This window comes from Heptranchias perlo, chromosome 5 (genome assembly GCF_035084215.1).
Source record: "Heptranchias perlo isolate sHepPer1 chromosome 5, sHepPer1.hap1, whole genome shotgun sequence".
In the NCBI taxonomy this organism is placed as follows: Eukaryota; Metazoa; Chordata; class Chondrichthyes; order Hexanchiformes; family Hexanchidae; genus Heptranchias; species Heptranchias perlo.
In genome coordinates, this window is record NC_090329.1 from 90,860,441 (window position 1) to 90,877,291 (window position 16,851).

General features: G+C 40.9%; 1 protein-coding gene across 1 annotated transcript in view; it reads left to right on the top strand.

Annotated features, from left to right (window-relative positions):
* Window positions 1-16,851, top strand: part of tfap2d (transcription factor AP-2 delta (activating enhancer binding protein 2 delta)) — a 58,677-nt gene that overhangs the window by 22,569 nt on the left and 19,257 nt on the right. Inside the window, exons 4-6 of the mRNA XM_067983850.1 lie at window positions 1,144-1,309; window positions 10,189-10,307; window positions 15,852-15,993. Of these exons, the coding sequence (XP_067839951.1) occupies window positions 1,144-1,309; window positions 10,189-10,307; window positions 15,852-15,993 (427 nt within the window). The remainder of the gene's footprint in view (window positions 1-1,143; window positions 1,310-10,188; window positions 10,308-15,851; window positions 15,994-16,851) is intronic.

The window sequence follows — 16,851 nt, forward strand, 5'->3', positions numbered from 1 at the left end:
AGCATCAGGAAGTTTACCAGTGCCTTGTGCTGGAAGGCTGCTCAGTTTTAGCTGGTTAAAATCTAGCAGTACCTCCTTTAAATGACCATTATTTATGTTTGTCTCTAGACAATGAGTGTCTGCAGGCTATTCAACCATGAAAAGCATCACAGCCAACCCCTATACTGTCCTCACCTGAAGTCCACATATCTCCAATTCTAACAGAGGTTGCTGAAAAGCAATCAGAATCAGCAACTCTGTACCATTTGTCTTTCCTAACCCAGGAGTGCTGAAGACAATTGTTGCACCCATACCATTGCCCTTATTGATATCAATTAACTCAGCACAGACTAGGAATAGAATCTGGCACTGCCCTGGTGTCTTTGACTCAGCTACCTGCTGGATAAACTTGCTGTGCTATTGGGAGAGCTCAACAGTAAATCTAATTTAAAAAATGTTGGGGGTTGTTTAGAAATTGCCTCTAAATGAGGATAAATTACACGGTTTGATAGCCAATTATAGCACACGTGCAGCCGACCCGGCCCAAATCAACGAACTAACAACAGACTGAGGAAATAAACTAAGGCTTCCTGTTCTGTATGGCTGAGTACCAGAACACGTGGTGCAAATACTTATTGGGAGGCCTGTGTGGATATATTCTGCTTTACATGACTTTTCAGCACTGTAGGGAGAGAGCAGTGAAATAGTTTTTTTTTGCCAGAACCACCAATGGGAAATCGTTACCACTTGCCCACACAGAAATCAAGTCCAGTGTCTGTAGTTGCCTGGTAACAGATTTGCTGCAAATTTAAAAGGGCTGCATGTTACTACACCTGCAAATGAAGCTTCCCAGCTGATTTAAACACTTTGAGACTCCTGTTTTGTTATTTAATCTTGATTGGCCACCAATAACATAATAACTTACAGTTATCCTGTATGTGATTGTATCTGCATCATTAGCATAATTTAAAAGGAAACACATTGTCCAACTCTAGTGAATGCTCGGTAATAACTCAATTTTCAGCTTCCAGTTCACATACAATGTCATTATGCTGAAATATTTTAATGTAAAATGTGTTTTTGTGCACATGCTTTTAACCACTGCATTATTTAGAAAGAATCACTATATGATTCATATTTCATAATGTATTGATTTATTTTCAGGTAGCACATGTGTTGTAAATCCTACGGACTTGTTTTGTTCTGTTCCTGGACGTCTGTCACTACTCAGCTCCACTTCCAAATATAAAGTGACCATTGCAGAAGTGAAAAGGCGCCTGTCACCACCAGAATGTCTCAATGCTTCTCTTTTAGGAGGAATCTTACGAAGGTAAATTTTAATACCAAATCACAATGTACATCAAGCTCATCAGAAGGCAAATCGTACAACACCTGTGCACTGAACAGGCTTGTTGGGCCAAATGACATTGTCTCATCCCAAGCTTTCTTGCATAGATTAAGATGTTCATAAAGAGGTACTGTAAAGCGAATGGCTAAAACCTGACAAACATTTTGCTGTCTTAGGAACTAAGCAGTGAGCCAGCATTTTATCTTTTCACCTCTGGATTTCAATCCTGCCCATAATGTTGGTATGAATGTTTCCTCTGTCTGATGGCTATAAAGGACCTAAGTGAAATGAGTTTGGGCAGTCTCAACTCAATTTCTAGTAGGTGACAGATCACAGCATAAAGCTGCCCTAAATTTGACACATGTTGCCTCTAAATTGTCAATCTCTCTCAGAGAGGTCATAAAATAGCTGGAGTGGGAAATGAAAATTCACACTCGAATATAGGAACATAGGAATTGCTGGACGAAAAAAGACCAAAGTCCATCTAGTTCGTTTTCTACCATTCTGGAAGTCGCATGATGCAGCAAGGAGCATTCTTCTGAGGTCGAGATTCTTGAGACATTATATTGGGACCTTGCTATATCTGAAATCAAGATATTTGACATAGATATTGGGTGGAAGAGAAAAATATTAATTTCCTCAGCATTGACAGCCCTCACTTTGATAAGCATAAACATGAAATTGGGATAATATGTGTAGTGGAAGGCTATACTCACACTCCAAGTCCCCTTTTAATTTTCTAATAGAGCTGTTGTGACATTTCATCACCATGCATCCTGAGTTTGATATTTAAGCCAAATTGAAATACCCAGATAGATTCTACATGAGACTTTTTATGTAGTTTCTCTGATAATGAGGGAATAAGAAACAGCATATGTTATACCCGTAATTGTGAGATGTGAGCAAGTGTTACAGCAAGCAGCTACTGTATTATGTATGTGAAGCCACTGTAAGAATTCTTGGGTGTTCTTTCAGCTTTTGTTTATTACATAGAAGTGCTCTCAAAGGGGTATTTTATATTCGTCTTCTTTTAATTCTGGTTCCAGGAGACTGGTATCTGTGAGTTGGCTATCCTGAATCTGTGGACTGGTGGAAGATTTTTAAGGGCAGATTTTCATCTTTACTGCTTGGGTGTAAAGCATTTCAAAGACAGAATGCAGAAAGGAAAATTAGGCAGGAGGAATCAGGTGGGCTCCATTATGGATGTGCAATCTTCCCCACCAAATTTTCATCTCGGTGCTCCATCCAGACGATGCTTTATGCAAGGTGTAAAGATGAAAATTTATTCTGTAGACTGAGATCTTGAAAAATGCATTAACAGCACAGCTGCCGGGAACCAGTTCATAGATGACAAGCTCCCGATATTTGATTTAAAAGCAGACCAATATATAATGGCTAGAATTTGTTTAGAGCAACTACTTGAATAGTATTAATAAAATGCTTGATAATGCAGATAAAATATATAAAAGCTATCAAAGTATGAGATGAAGAAACATGCATGTATTACAAGTTCATTGCCTTGATCATCCCACTGAACAGATAAGTTATGAAAATAAATGAATTCCAATGTAGAAATACAAGTATTTTATTTTTCATTTAGCTTGTCACCCATTTTATTGTCTCCCCCCGCACCTCGCCAACCCCCCACCCTTGGGCCAGGAACTGCTGCTTCAACACAATCTGCTTTTGCTGTGAGACAAGTCAAATAGGTTGAGTCGATCTACAGGAGACTGTCAGTTCCCACAGTGCTGGCTAAGGAATCTGCCCCTGAAACAGCAGCCTCAGCTTGTTCCTGCAAACCAGCAACTTGTTCCATTAGGATGTATTAGCAAACATACAACATTTGAATACATATTTCCTTTAACAGGGGGCCATTTAGTAAACATACATTCTACCAGATTTGGATATACCCTGGGCTGGGAGTACACTGTTTTTAGGACATATGTTTCAGTAATTTATTTAAAGGGAAAACTAATTATAAAATAACACCTGAGAAATATATGAATCATTCAAATCCATAATCAGCATATTAATAAAATAATTAAGTAATTCCTAATTGCCATCAATTAAAAAAAAACCATGTTCCCCCATTTTTCCTACTTTTTCCCTTTCACTACTCTCACATTTTCACAGAATCCTTTAGTTGGGAGGGAAGGTAAATGAACTTGCGTGGACAGATAGTTCATATCAGCTTTTGTCGGAACAATGTATTTTTGAGTACTGGTACCTTCATAGACTCACAATTTTAATTGCAATGTCTACAGTTCAATGGCCCCACATTCAATCTTCAAATGTTCCTTGAGAGTTTGAGCATATAGTTTTATTTCTTATCAGGTTCTAGAAAAAGAATAGAGTGTAAAATGTTTTAAGTAACTAATGTCAAAAACTGTTTTGTTTTTATTATACCTCAGTGAAGTGCCTTAGGGCCTTTTTCTATGTTAAAGGCACTATATGAATGCAAGTTGTTGCTGATGATGCAAAATATCAGTTTTGTCTACAATATAGCACTTGACCTCTGTTTTAAATTGATACAAGAATGAATAACAGTTCATTCCCTCTTAAAAGGGCAATTCCTTTGATGAGCTTTCTGTAATCTTTTATCTTTTGAAATCAATAGTATTTATGCTAAAATATGGAAACTTCACCTTTATAGTTTATTTAAATTTCGCTTTGCATAAGATGGACTCATTTTATAGTAGTTTATATTCTCACATCTGTCTGTTGATAATGCTGCAGAACAGTACTGATTCTAGGAAAATAGCACTGATTGAAGCTTGAAACAAAAGTCAGACAAAAAGATCAAAGCCCGCACATCAGAAAATCTATCTCTTTAAGGGACAAGTAAAATCTGACCTGTTTGTTCATCCTTAAAATGAACCTTGTCTTTTAGAAAAAATGATGAAAATCAACTTGTACTTGCCAGCAGCAGCCTATTTTTTGACTTTATGGGAATCAAATAGCTTCCAGCTCTGAACACTGTAAACCTAACTGACTCTTCAGGCTTTGGGCCTTGGATTTGAATCTAGGGGGACAATTTTAACCTAACCCACTTGTCGGGAAACTGACAAGATTGGGGTGCAACGCTGGTTTTACACTCTGCCTGATTAATGAAGAGTAAATTGGGCGAGGTTTAAAACTGGCATTTCACCTGATCCTGTGTGTTTCCTGCCTGGCGAGTTAGGTTAAAATTACCCCCTAGGCCTCTGCTACATACAGTTTATTTCTTCCTTAAGAACAGGTTACTGAAGAGTAATTTAACTTTATGTGCAAAATTGTTAGGCAATTAGCAGTATTGGAAAAAATACTCAAAGGAGCAATTTTTAAAGAAAAGTTTTGTCGGAAATCTTTCTCGCTCCTAAGAAGAATTGATTGTGTCTCCCAATTGCGCAAATTAAATGACAGCTTGAGCAAGATAAATTGGACATAAATTGGAACAAATAATTATATCAATAACGTATAATTGATAACTCTACTGTATGTACTGAGACCTTCATTGTGTCTTTACCACTGCACAATATATTTTGTTTCTATAAAATATTTTCTTGTAGTAAACAATTCACATAGATGCATGGAAGTTAATTTTAACCCTGGGCGGGAACACGGCCAAGCGAGCTGCCGGACTATCTGGGAGCAGCAGTGGGGAGGCCTAAGCTATTTTAACAACCGGACCGCATTAATATTCTGTAGAACAGATTCCTGCCCGAACCCAGTGGGAATGACGAGGAGGCGGTGGGTGGGATGGGATGGCGGGTGGCAGGAATCTGCTGCCGGAGACCCGAGAGAATGGTCCCTGGCATAAAGTAAATCATCAGGGGGAGGGATCCAGAAGCCATCGCAGTCGGGGGAAGGGGAGGGAATCCCAGTGCAGGGGAGCGGTCTTCTCCTCCTGGCCCACAAGGAAACTGCCAAAAAACTTTTAAAACCGACCTTGCTGGGCGGCTTCTAGCCCAACTCCTGTTCCCAGCACATTTGGCCTGGCGGAAAGCAACAAGGAATTCTAAACACAGGCTTGGGATTAATATAGCAGTCAGATCCATAAGACCATAAGAGATAGGAGCAGGAGTAGGCCATTCAGCCCTTCGAGCCTGCTCTGCCATTTAATGAGATCGTGGCTGATCTGATTTTTACCTCAACTCCACAGTTTGGAACTCTCTTCCGCAAACGACAATTGATACTAGCTCAATTGCTAAATTTAAATCTGAGATTGATAGCTTTTTGGCAACCAAAGGTATTAAGGGATATGGGCCAAAGGCAGTTATAAGGAGCTAGATCACAGATCAGCCATGATCTTATCAAATGGCGGAGCAGGCACGAGGGGCTGAATGGCCTACTCCTGTTCCTATGTTCCTACGAACCACTTACAACCATTTACACCATTTTTCCAGGATTTCCATCGTTCTTCAACCGAAGTTACAGCAAGAAATTGGGAGAACCCCATTCAGCCCCTTCAGCCTTTTCCGCCATCCAATTAGATCATGACTGATCTGTATCTTAAATCCATCTACCCACCTTGGTTCCGTAACTATTAATAGCCTTGCCTAACAATCCATTATCTAGGCTACACTTAGAGTACTGTATGCAGCTTTGGGTGCTCCATAGTAGATAGGATATTAAAGTCATAGAGAATGTATAGTGTATATCCACCAGGATGATGGCAGGAATGGGAAGCTATAATTATGAGGAGAAACATGGGATACTGGCATTGTTTTTACTGAAGTAGGGAAGACTAAGAGGAGATTTAATGGAGGCATTCAAAACAATTATGAAAAGTTTTGATAAAGTGAATAGGGAAAGGTTATTTCCACTGGTTAGAGAGTCAGTGATGTGGGGTCATCAATTTAAAATTATCACTAAAAGAGTAAGAAAAAAGGTTACAAGAAATTTCTTTACACAAAGGGTATTTGGATCATGGAATACTTTGCCACAAAGAATGGTTGAGAAAGAGACTATTGCCTCTTTTAAGGGAAAATTGGATAGGTACCTGAAACAGAGGAAGATACAGGGTTATAGGGAGAGAACAGAGCAGTGGGATAAATTTTGGATTGCTCTGTCAAAGAGCCAGCAGAGATACAATGGATTGAATAGCCTCCTTCTGCGCTATAAACTTCTATTGTTCGATGGTTCAATTCATAAAAAAAATGTTAGTTAATAGTAACGCAGAGAATACTAATAACAAAAATTTATGGATATAGATTTTGGTGTCCATAATTCAACAAAATACTTAGCAACTTTTAAAAACTTTATTAATAAATGAATAAATACCTGTTTAAATAATTGATCACATGGATAAATAGAAAATGTTGGGTTAGTGTTTCCGCTTTGGGGGCAATCGAGCAGCGTAATAGGATGTAATTGTTTCCTTTTTTTCCTTCTTTTAAAAGATATAGGGGTCAAATCCAGACCTTGCACGTCGATTCAATGAAATTTGCACTTTCCACCAAGAGGGGAAGCCCAATCTCTTAAAGGGAGCATGTCTCTTAAAATCTCTTAAAGGTAGTCAGTATCTGTTATTTGCTAAAAGTAACAGTCTGCTGTCTGCATGGAGTCTGAATGGAGATCAGACATCATATACGTAAAACACAGATGCAGGTCCCATCCCTTTGTTTACACACTGATGAGTTATGTTAAAAACATTGAATAAAGGTTGCGCACTACTAAATCCCACATCCTCCAATCTGCATGCCAGACCTCACTAATCTGAGTTTATACCTGGCCTGCGAGAGTGCATGCACCAAGGTTCTCTGCTGATGCACTAGAGGCCTTGGTGCAAGAGGTGGACAGATGGAGGGACATCCTACATCCAGTGGTGGTGGGGGGGGGGGGGGAGAGGTGTGGGCGGGGGAGGACAAGATGCCCTCCAGACATATGCCCAAAAGGCAGTGGGAGGCAGCGGAGGACGAAGTCAATGCCAGGTGCACAGCATCATGAACATGGATGCAGTGCAGGAAGAAGTTCAATGCTTTGACACGAGTGGTCAAGGTGAGTGAGGTCAACTGTCAAGTGGCGTCTCCTACCAACTGCACCACTAACCGCATCCACTGTTCTACGCACTACACCCCCCATCACCTACATACCAACAAACTCTTCCTATCAATACTCAACTCTTCCAGTCAGAAGCTTCCTCTCACTCTTACACATTACCACTGTTGCAAGCCGCACACACACAACTCACAAGTCACACACACTGGCAACTATTCAACCATGACAGCCACATCACCCAGACGCAGGTCCCGCTTTATTGCAGGAGAAGGTGGCGCATATCAGGAGGCAGCAAGCAGCAGCGGCGTTTAGCCCCTCGAGCTTGTTCCACCATTCAATGAGATCATGGTGGAACTGTGACCTAACTCCATATACCTGCCTTAGCCCCATATCCCTTGATACCCTTGGTTCACAGAAATCTATCAATCTCAGATTTAGAATTCACTGTTGAGCTAGCATCAACTGCTATTTGCAGAAGAGCGTTCCAATCTTCTCCCACCCCTTGCGTGTAGAAGTGCTTCCTAACTTCACTCTCGCATGTCCTGGCTCTAAATGTTAGGATATGTCCCCGCGTCCTAGTATTCAAGTATAGGAGACCTCCAAAAACAGGTACAAATGTCTCAGCAGCCAGAAACAATAATCCAGCCACTAACCTGTAAATCCTGCATGCTCTCTTTAAATAGCACTGAATGGGGTCCTCCAGGCACTCTAAGACACATTCAGATGGTTGGGGTTAAGACTGTTCATTGAGTTGAGCGTTAACGGCCAAAATGGTGTCTATTACGTTAAATCAGTGTTGCACACTGATTGTTTCCATTTTCTCCTTACTTTACACGCAGCCGGCGTTCGGTATTTGCGCATGTGCTAACTCCTATACCAAGGTGGCGTCCGGTGCATGGTCACGCTGGAAATGTGCGTGCACAGCCAAGACGCCATCTTGGATGTTCAAGAGGCCGCGTAGCGCCAATACAATGGGCGCTACACAGCCCAATTTAGCACCCATTTTTTTACACCTCCTTTATGTATTTAAGACTGGTAACCTGGTGCAGTTTTATTAATACAGCTGAAAATGGGTTTATGATCAAAAATAAGCATTTTTAATACTGGTATCCAGCCCTCCACCTGTGAGTAACCTGATTTAAAATCACTGAAAATGACTTAAGAAAACTATGCTGAACCATTTAATAGTTTCATTGGTGTGCACTAGTCAGTTTCTTAGTAAATTAAATATTTTTTCATATGAAAAAACGTGCCTAATATTGCTGGTGAGCCTAAGAAAACGAAGGCAATTTGAAAAGCCTTCCCGAACCAGCGCAATCGGCGGAATCTCGCAATGTCGACCTGGGGGTGTGGCCAGTTTTATGGGCAGGGCCTGATTTGGGTGAATCGAATTTTGAGCCAGCATAAAAGATTGCGGAAAACACGAGCGTAAGTGGTTTTGGGCGTAACTCATTTATGGTTAAAGTACCCCGATCTTTTGCGCTTGTTTGGCCAATTCCATCCGGTTTGCGATGATATAACTAATGGAAAGAAACGGAAACCGACCCCGTCATGATTTTTTGTGCTCATCAATGTGGGTAAGGGTGGAAGAGTTTCATTCTGGGTGCCTAAAATGGCACTGGGTGTTAATTTAACCATCTGATGTCAGCAGCAAGCACTCTCAGTTCAAGTGTCGCACAGCTGGAAGCAGAAGTAAAGTCCCTCTACTGTGCCCAACAATGTGCCTTAGCTCCAAACTTAGAAGAGCCCCCCCGCCACCCCCCTCCCCACTACACCAGTGCATTATTTTCCCATTTCCTACACCAGCTACTGTTGACAATATTGTCAAATGGATCACTGGTAGCATGTTCAAGTCAGGAGATCTTCAGTACATAATCTAGGCTGCCACTTCAGTGCAGTACTGAGGGAGATGTTGTCTTTCACATGAGACATTAAACCAAGACTATGTCTACCTGTTCATTTAGATGCTAAAGATTCCATGCCACTAGGTGAAGAAGAGCAGGAGAGTTCTCCCAGTTACCTGGCCAATATTCATCCCTTAACCAATACCAACAAAAACAGATTAACTGGTCATTTAGCTCATTGCTGTTTGTGGACTTTGCTGCCATGTTTGTCTACCTAACAACAGTGACTATGCTTCAAAAATAATTTATTTGCTGTGAAGCAGTTTGTGATGTCCCGAGAATATGAAAGGTGCTTCTTCCTTTCTAATTAGGGGTATCTGTGGGCCCATGCTCACTAGGAACTGGATTGAAACCGCCAAAATTAATTTCATATAGGGCCCTTGTAGCCAGCAGACAGAGGAGACTTCCATGCCATTAGTCTGGGCTGAATGTGAAGGCAGATCCCAGAGGTGAAAGGCCAGTTGTCCCTCACAGTTTTGTTATTCAAGCTGCTGTAATGTCAATATTAATAAAGAGAATCCTTGAGAGATTTTTCTTGAGCTGGGTGTACTATTTTCACATGGCTTGATCGGAACCTGAACATGCTATTTACCAGAGCATCTCAAGGCAGACTGATTTTGGATAAAAGAGGTCAATTTAATTTCCGATGGTGGTGAAAAACGGGAAGTAGTGGATCAGCTTCCTGTTATACAACTCATCTGGTTTTCCTTTCCATTAACTCCAAAATCAGACTAGGTGTATAAAGGGCTGCCAATCTGCTACTGCCTGTTTTCTACCACCATCAAATGTTAAAATCAGCCCTAAAGGCTTTACTTTACCATCCTAGGTTGGACAGGAAAGAAATTGGCTAGTTAAACATTGTAATGCATATCTTGACTTGAGTTCAAGGATTAGCATATTTGTGTTAGTGCTCTTCACTTAGTGGAGCTGGTTTTCGTTGTGAATGATACTAACACTGAGTAATATTAATATCTACAGAGCAAAATCTAAGAATGGGGGGCGGTGTTTACGAGAGAAGTTGGACAGGTTGGGACTGAACCTACCGGCTGGCAGACGGAAAGCAGCCAATGTCACCTTGCTAACCTCACTGGTCGAAGGTAAGGGCAACATTCAGACAGGATCAGTGACAATGAATTATTGATGCCCAACATAAGTTGTGATTTACATTTTGAAGGATTTATTAAGTCATATTTTAGGCCATATTGGAACGGATAAAGTTCATAACAAATGCTTCATGGGAACTCAGGAAGCACCCCAAAATGTCACAAGTTACGAAGTCACAAGTGAGTTTTAAAAGTTCAACTTCACCAATAGAAATTACTGGAATCATTCTTTGACTATCATCTGATGCATCTCTTACACCTGTACTTCCCTGGCATTCAGCACTGCTAAGGGTCTTGGCAAGAGTTAAAATTGAAAAAGGCTAATTTTGCCTGTAAATGTTCCCTGGTACCATTGGGGCCCACTTTCACTGTGACAAGGTACCGCAGCAACTTTCCTCCCCACCCAACTGAGTCAGGAATTGCAGTGGCACTGTAAATGGCACCAGTGTCCACCCAAGTATTTAGATGTCCTGATGCCAGAAAGTGGGCTAGGCTCAAGGACATAAATGGATGGGCAGAAGTCTTGCTGGTGAGCAAGGCCACAGAAAATTCATTCCAGGTAAGCACAATATGAAAACATTCTTCTAGTAGTAGAATTGCCATTGTGTAGTTACAGAGAATGTTAAAACTCTCAAGAATAAAAGTGGCAGTGAAATTAAAGGAGATAAAATAGTTGAAATGTTAAATGGATATTTTCTAGGAGTATTAATGAGGGAAGATCATACTAACTTGCTTTCCAATTTTTGAGATACATCTAGCATTTGATTTTGAAATCAGTGGAGGATTTTGAAATCAGTGTATTAGGGACAATAACATTCAAGTTGTTCACAACACAGTTGGTTGATGTGATGGGAGAGTTTGGGTACGAGAAATGAGCTTCAATAGGCTAAATAGCCTTTTCTCACCCTCACTTTTCTTAAATTCTTCTTATTTTCTAAAGCAATCTGAAATAAATGTTAAAACTTACCTGAGATCTTCTGTTATATTGAGCCCACTGAATTTTTACTGTCCTCTCAAGCAATCTCCTGCTTTATGCAGGAAGTGGCTAGTTTGTGATTAATTAATGATGTAATCACTGAGTTAAATCAAGCAAAAGGCATTCTCTTCCTATAAACACAAAGACATTTCACAAAAAACAAACATTTACTCCTGTCTCCACTTACTAAAACTAACAGGCCAGCTGTTTGACATCATCAACTTATCCTACTTTGAAATTGTCCCCTCCTGTCTGATCTCAGAAGCCAAGCTGGGGCAGCTCTGGTTAATTCTTAGAAGGGAGGTTTCCTGGGAATGCCAGGTACAGTAGATTTTTGAGGACTGAGTGGCACAATGTCATTTCACCTCTGGGTCCAAATCCAATGCAGAATGACAGGATGAAACCCATCTTTCCCTACTGGCTGTAAAGGTACACTTTAAAATGAGTTTGGGCATTTCCTAAGAAAAATGGCTCTTTGGCAAGAAGAAATTTGTCCCATAGATTTTGCTCTTTTTAACCCTTAAGCTTCTGCAGCTCCAGGGACTTTTGATCTTCCTCCATTGTTTCGAGTTTTCAGTTAACACAAAATGACGAGGGTGCAAACTCCAATATTACAGTAATAAAACTCCGCTGTCAGAAATACTATAGCTTTATTATCATGATATTAATCTCATAAAACTAAAATATACTATTTTTAGAAATTTTAAATGAAAAAGTTTGAAAAACTTAAGGGGCGATTTTAACTTTGCTGGCTTGGCAGAAACCGGGTGGGTGGGCAGTTAAAATCACCTGTGGAACACACTGGCTGAAATCTGACATCAATCCCACAGACTCTGATTTTAACCTGCTTTTCTGAGCAGGCAAGAGGGACATCTGTCGGAAACTGACAGGGTCCTATTTTAAATATGCAGATGCCGTTATCGGGGCCTGACTGCTATTTTAACTGTGGGCTTGAATAGGGAAGGGCTTGTGGCTTTCCCGCCAGATCCAACTAACAGGAAGAGGAGTCGGCGCCATTCCATCATTCCCAGCAATGGCATCCTGCTGTCCGACATTGCGCTCTCGCTCGCCAGCCAGCTGCCGCTTCCTGACAGTTTTGGGCAGGAAACTGGCTGGGGCAGGCAGATGAGGCCTGGGAGTTAAAGTCCCTTGATGCTGCAAAGGTCAGGACTGTTTACTGCCAGTCTGGACCCCGCTTTTAATTCAGTTCTGCTGCTCTTCTCTTTTTCCTCAATTTCCCTTCTTCCCTATTTAGCTTTTCTCCCATACTTATTACTTTAACTTTTATCTTACATTATTTATTATTAAGTGCCCTATTCAATTTTTTTTAAAAGTTGAAGTCAATCTCCTTCCTGTTTCTCTGCTTTCTGCATCCTCCTATTTTGGATCCAGCTCTGATCGATACTAATTTAAATCACCTAATTAACTAAAAACTGGATCCAAAGGATGATTCTAAGCCAGTCAAGGGATTAAATCCTGAGTTTGACTTGGTCTCATCCTTGGGGCAACAAGATTAGACCATTTTGCTAAAATTGGGCTGACATTCAGACATTTACATCAAGCTGAATACCTTACAGGATAATATGTCAATAATGGAGGCAGCTGAGTGCTACCAAGCTGAATGACCTTGTTGCACTTTAGGATTGTTTTTAGCATTTTAATTTCAGGACCACTGTGATGGGAGGCACAATTGTTGACTCCTGTACCTACTTTGAAGCACTGTATTATATTGCTGGCTTCGCATCATTCTCTGGTCAGGAGAAGCAGAACTCTATCCATATGCACTTCCACATGCCCAGAGCTTCACTCTCAGGGGTAGATCTTTGACTAACACTGAATAATATTAATATCTACAGAGCAAACTCTAAGAATAGGTTTACTTCAATGGAAATAAAAATCGGGAGAGATGTAAAACGGGCTGCCGACTCGCTATCATCCGTTTTATTGCAGAAAGTCAAGATCTACCCCCTCAGTGTCTAAATCCCAGTTACATTTTTAATGTTCGAGGAGAGCTTAAAGGACAGTCAGTTCTTTGCTTACATTTAAAAGTTGACTTGTCCCAAAGGCTCAGTGGGTTGAAGCTCCAAGTAACTGAGTTACATTAGAGCAGGAAGGTTCCAATTTCGATATCCGGTCTGCGCTGAGTTAGTTGCTTTCAACCAGGGTGGTGGTCGGGTACTACAATCAGACTCAACACTCCAGGATAAAGAGTTCCTGCTCCTGACTGTTATCCAAAGATCCCTCCTGAAAAGTATGCGTAAGTATGTGGCCATTGGATGAGGACAAAACTGGGTTTGGCTTTGATGTTTTCACAGTCATGTAGCATGTCCTGTCAATGTTCACACCAGAAGAATGGTTACTTGGAAGACACACCAAAGGGTGACCATAGAATCAGAGAATTTCACACAAGGAGATCTATCAGCCCATCAAGCTGGCTGAAAGACCTATTCCACTCCTCCATCCTTCCTACTTAGTTCAATGTTGCTGCCCTTTATGAATGCCTTTTTCTTATGGCACTATTTTGAAAAAGAGCAGGGGAGTTCTCCCTGGTGTCCTGGTCAATATTTATCCCTCAACCAACATCACTAAAACAAGTTATCTGGTCATTATCTCATTGCTGTTTGTGGGATCTTGCTGTGCATAAACTAGCTGCCACGGTTCCTAAATTACAACAGTGACTACACTTTAAAAGTATTTTGTTGGTTGTAAAGCATTTTGGGATGTCCTGTGATCATGAAAAGCTCTATATAAATGCTAGTTCTTTCTTTCTTCTTAATTGTTTTCTTTTTTAAGTATTTAACCGCTTCCTTTTAAAAAGCTATAATGGATTTCGCTTCCACCACTGTTTCTAGTAAGAAGTTCTATGTCCTAAAACCCTGCTGCATGAAAAAAATTCTCCTAACTATTCCCAATATTTTTTTTTGTTCTTTGTTCTTTAGATTCAGCTTGGCTCAGTGGTAGCACTCTCATCTCTGAGTCAGAAGGTTATGGTTTTAAGCTGCACTCGCACAGTTGAGTACACAGTCCAGGCTGACAGTTCAATGCAGTGCTGTGTGGATGCTGCATTGGGGGAGATGCCATCATTCAGATGACACATTAAATCAGGCCCTCTTGTGTAAAAGATTCCATGCCACTATTTGAAGACGAGTAGGCAAGTTCCCCCAATTTCCTGACCAATATTTGTCCCTCAAACAACCCCACCAAAAGCAGACAATCTGGTCATTTGTGGGATCTTGCTGTGTGCAAATTTGCTGCTGTGTTTGACTACATAACAACAGTGACTACATTTCAAAAGTAATTCATTGGCTGTAAAGTGCTTCAGGATGCCTTGAGGATGTGAAAGGTGTTATATAAATGCAAGTTCTGTTTCTTTCTTTTGGTGATGATGTTTAAGTCCTCTAGCTACTGATTCATCAACCAACACTGTAGAACTGTACGCCATCAAATAATCAACAGCTTCAGGATAGGGGAAGGGAGAAAATGAGAAAAAAAAGTGGAGGAAAAGATTAAAAAGTTCGAAAGACCATCCGAGGACTTCATAACATTTGCTTTATACTGATTGCACTTACACTGCAATCAGTGTGAAGCTAAAGTGATGCGAGATGCCTCCTCATGTGGCTTTGCAGCACTTGTCAAAAGCTGACGTCTCCTCAGTTCAGCAGTTTCACTCTTGTTTTGTATTTGTGTGATTTGATAATCATTGCACATCTATAAAAAAAACCACAGTCTAACTGGATCATAAGACTCATTTTGCTAAATTCAGTGAAATTAATCATGTGTTTTTATAAATTTTGTTACAATCTTTGCTTCCTCCTTATTGTTGATACTTATGTTTTTCTTGTTATATTTGTTTTCGGTGTGAGCTCATCTGTCATAATGTGTTTTTTATTAGAGTTTTATCCCCTTAGTTTCCACCACTGCTGCCACGCCTTTTTCAGCCCACAGAACAGACAAGTCTGCCCTGCAGATTTCTCCATGACTGTTGTCAATTCAGCTCCATGAACAGACATCAGGGAGGTGCTTTTCTGCAGAGGGTATGGGGCTTTTGTACATCCACCCCCCCCTCCTTCCCTCCCCTAAAAGATGAACCACTCTGCCACCACAAAGTGCACCATCTAGTGGCCTGACTGAAATAAGAGCAACATGCCCAGTGATGATACTAGACTTTGAACATCAGTCATGGCTGCTGGGCGAAATCATTGTTGTGAATTTTTCAGGAATTTCAGCTGAGTGTAGAAACCACCTGATAATCAGAGGAAAGCTGGTGCAGGAACAGCTTGCAGTCTGATCATTGCACAATGGAGTTTATATTCGTACACAGCCACGTAGTAACCACACTGTGGAATGTGTATCCATGCGCGCTACAATATAGTTGGGAGTGTTTACACTATCATCAGATGCTCATATTGGGAACCTAGTTATTTACCACTGGAGATCCTGTAACAGTGCCTAATTCAACACTTTTATCAGTTGAAAATGAATCTTCTAGTCAACAACCACATTTAATACAGTTTCAAAGTTTGTCTTTTTGAGTTAAAATTAATTTCTCTTCTCCCCATAAGGCGAGGCTCTCCATTTGGCCCGGGATTTTGGCTATACTTGTGAGACAGAGTTTCCTGCCAAAGCAGTGGGGGAGCAACTGGCCCGACAGTATCTTGAGCCCAAAGAACAGACGCCAAGGAAAAAAATGATTCTAGCAACAAAGTATGTAATCTGCATTACTCTTTTATTCTGATGATATGTTTCATTTGTTTCCCCCCCCCCCATTCCTCTCTTTCTCTATTAAACTGGTGACTCTTGGTTTCATTATCATCTGCAGCTCTCCATTATGTGCGAGCCTAAATGGTGTGTGTTTCAGGCTATTTAACATTGGGGGCATCACAGTCGAGCCTGATCCTGTCTTAATCTGACACCTACACTTTCCAGGAGTGGCACTGAATAGCAACCAGTTGTGGCTGATATTTCCCCCTCCCTAGTCCAGAGATACTAAGTCAAATAATAGCTGCCCATCTTCTTTTCTGGCCTTTACCTGCATTTTTCCATTGGTTTAACTCCCTAGTAGTTATTTCTGAAGATCATATATTGATATATTGGCTCCTTAAGTTATTCCTTATTCTATTAATTATTGTTGCAGTGTGTTCAACTGTATCATAGCAGATCAGGCTAGAAATTGGGCCATGTAGCGCCCGTTGTTTCGGCGCTATGCGGCCTCCTGAAGTGCCAAGATGGCGCCTTGGCTGCGCACGCACGTTTCCAGCGTGACGTGTGCCGGGCACCATCTTGGTTTAGGTATTAGCGCATGTGCAAATACTGAACGCAGGCAGCATGTAAAGTAAGGAGAAGATGGATACAATCAGCATGCAACGCTGATTTAAAGTGATAGACACCATTTTGGGACTTAACGCTCAACTCAACGCACAGTCTTAACCATGACCATCTGAACATGTCTTAGAGTGCCTAGAGGACCTCCCACCAGCACTATTTAAAGGGACCATGCAAGATTTACAGGTTAGTGGCTGGATTATTGCTTCTGGCTGCTGATGATTTGTAACTGTTTTTGGA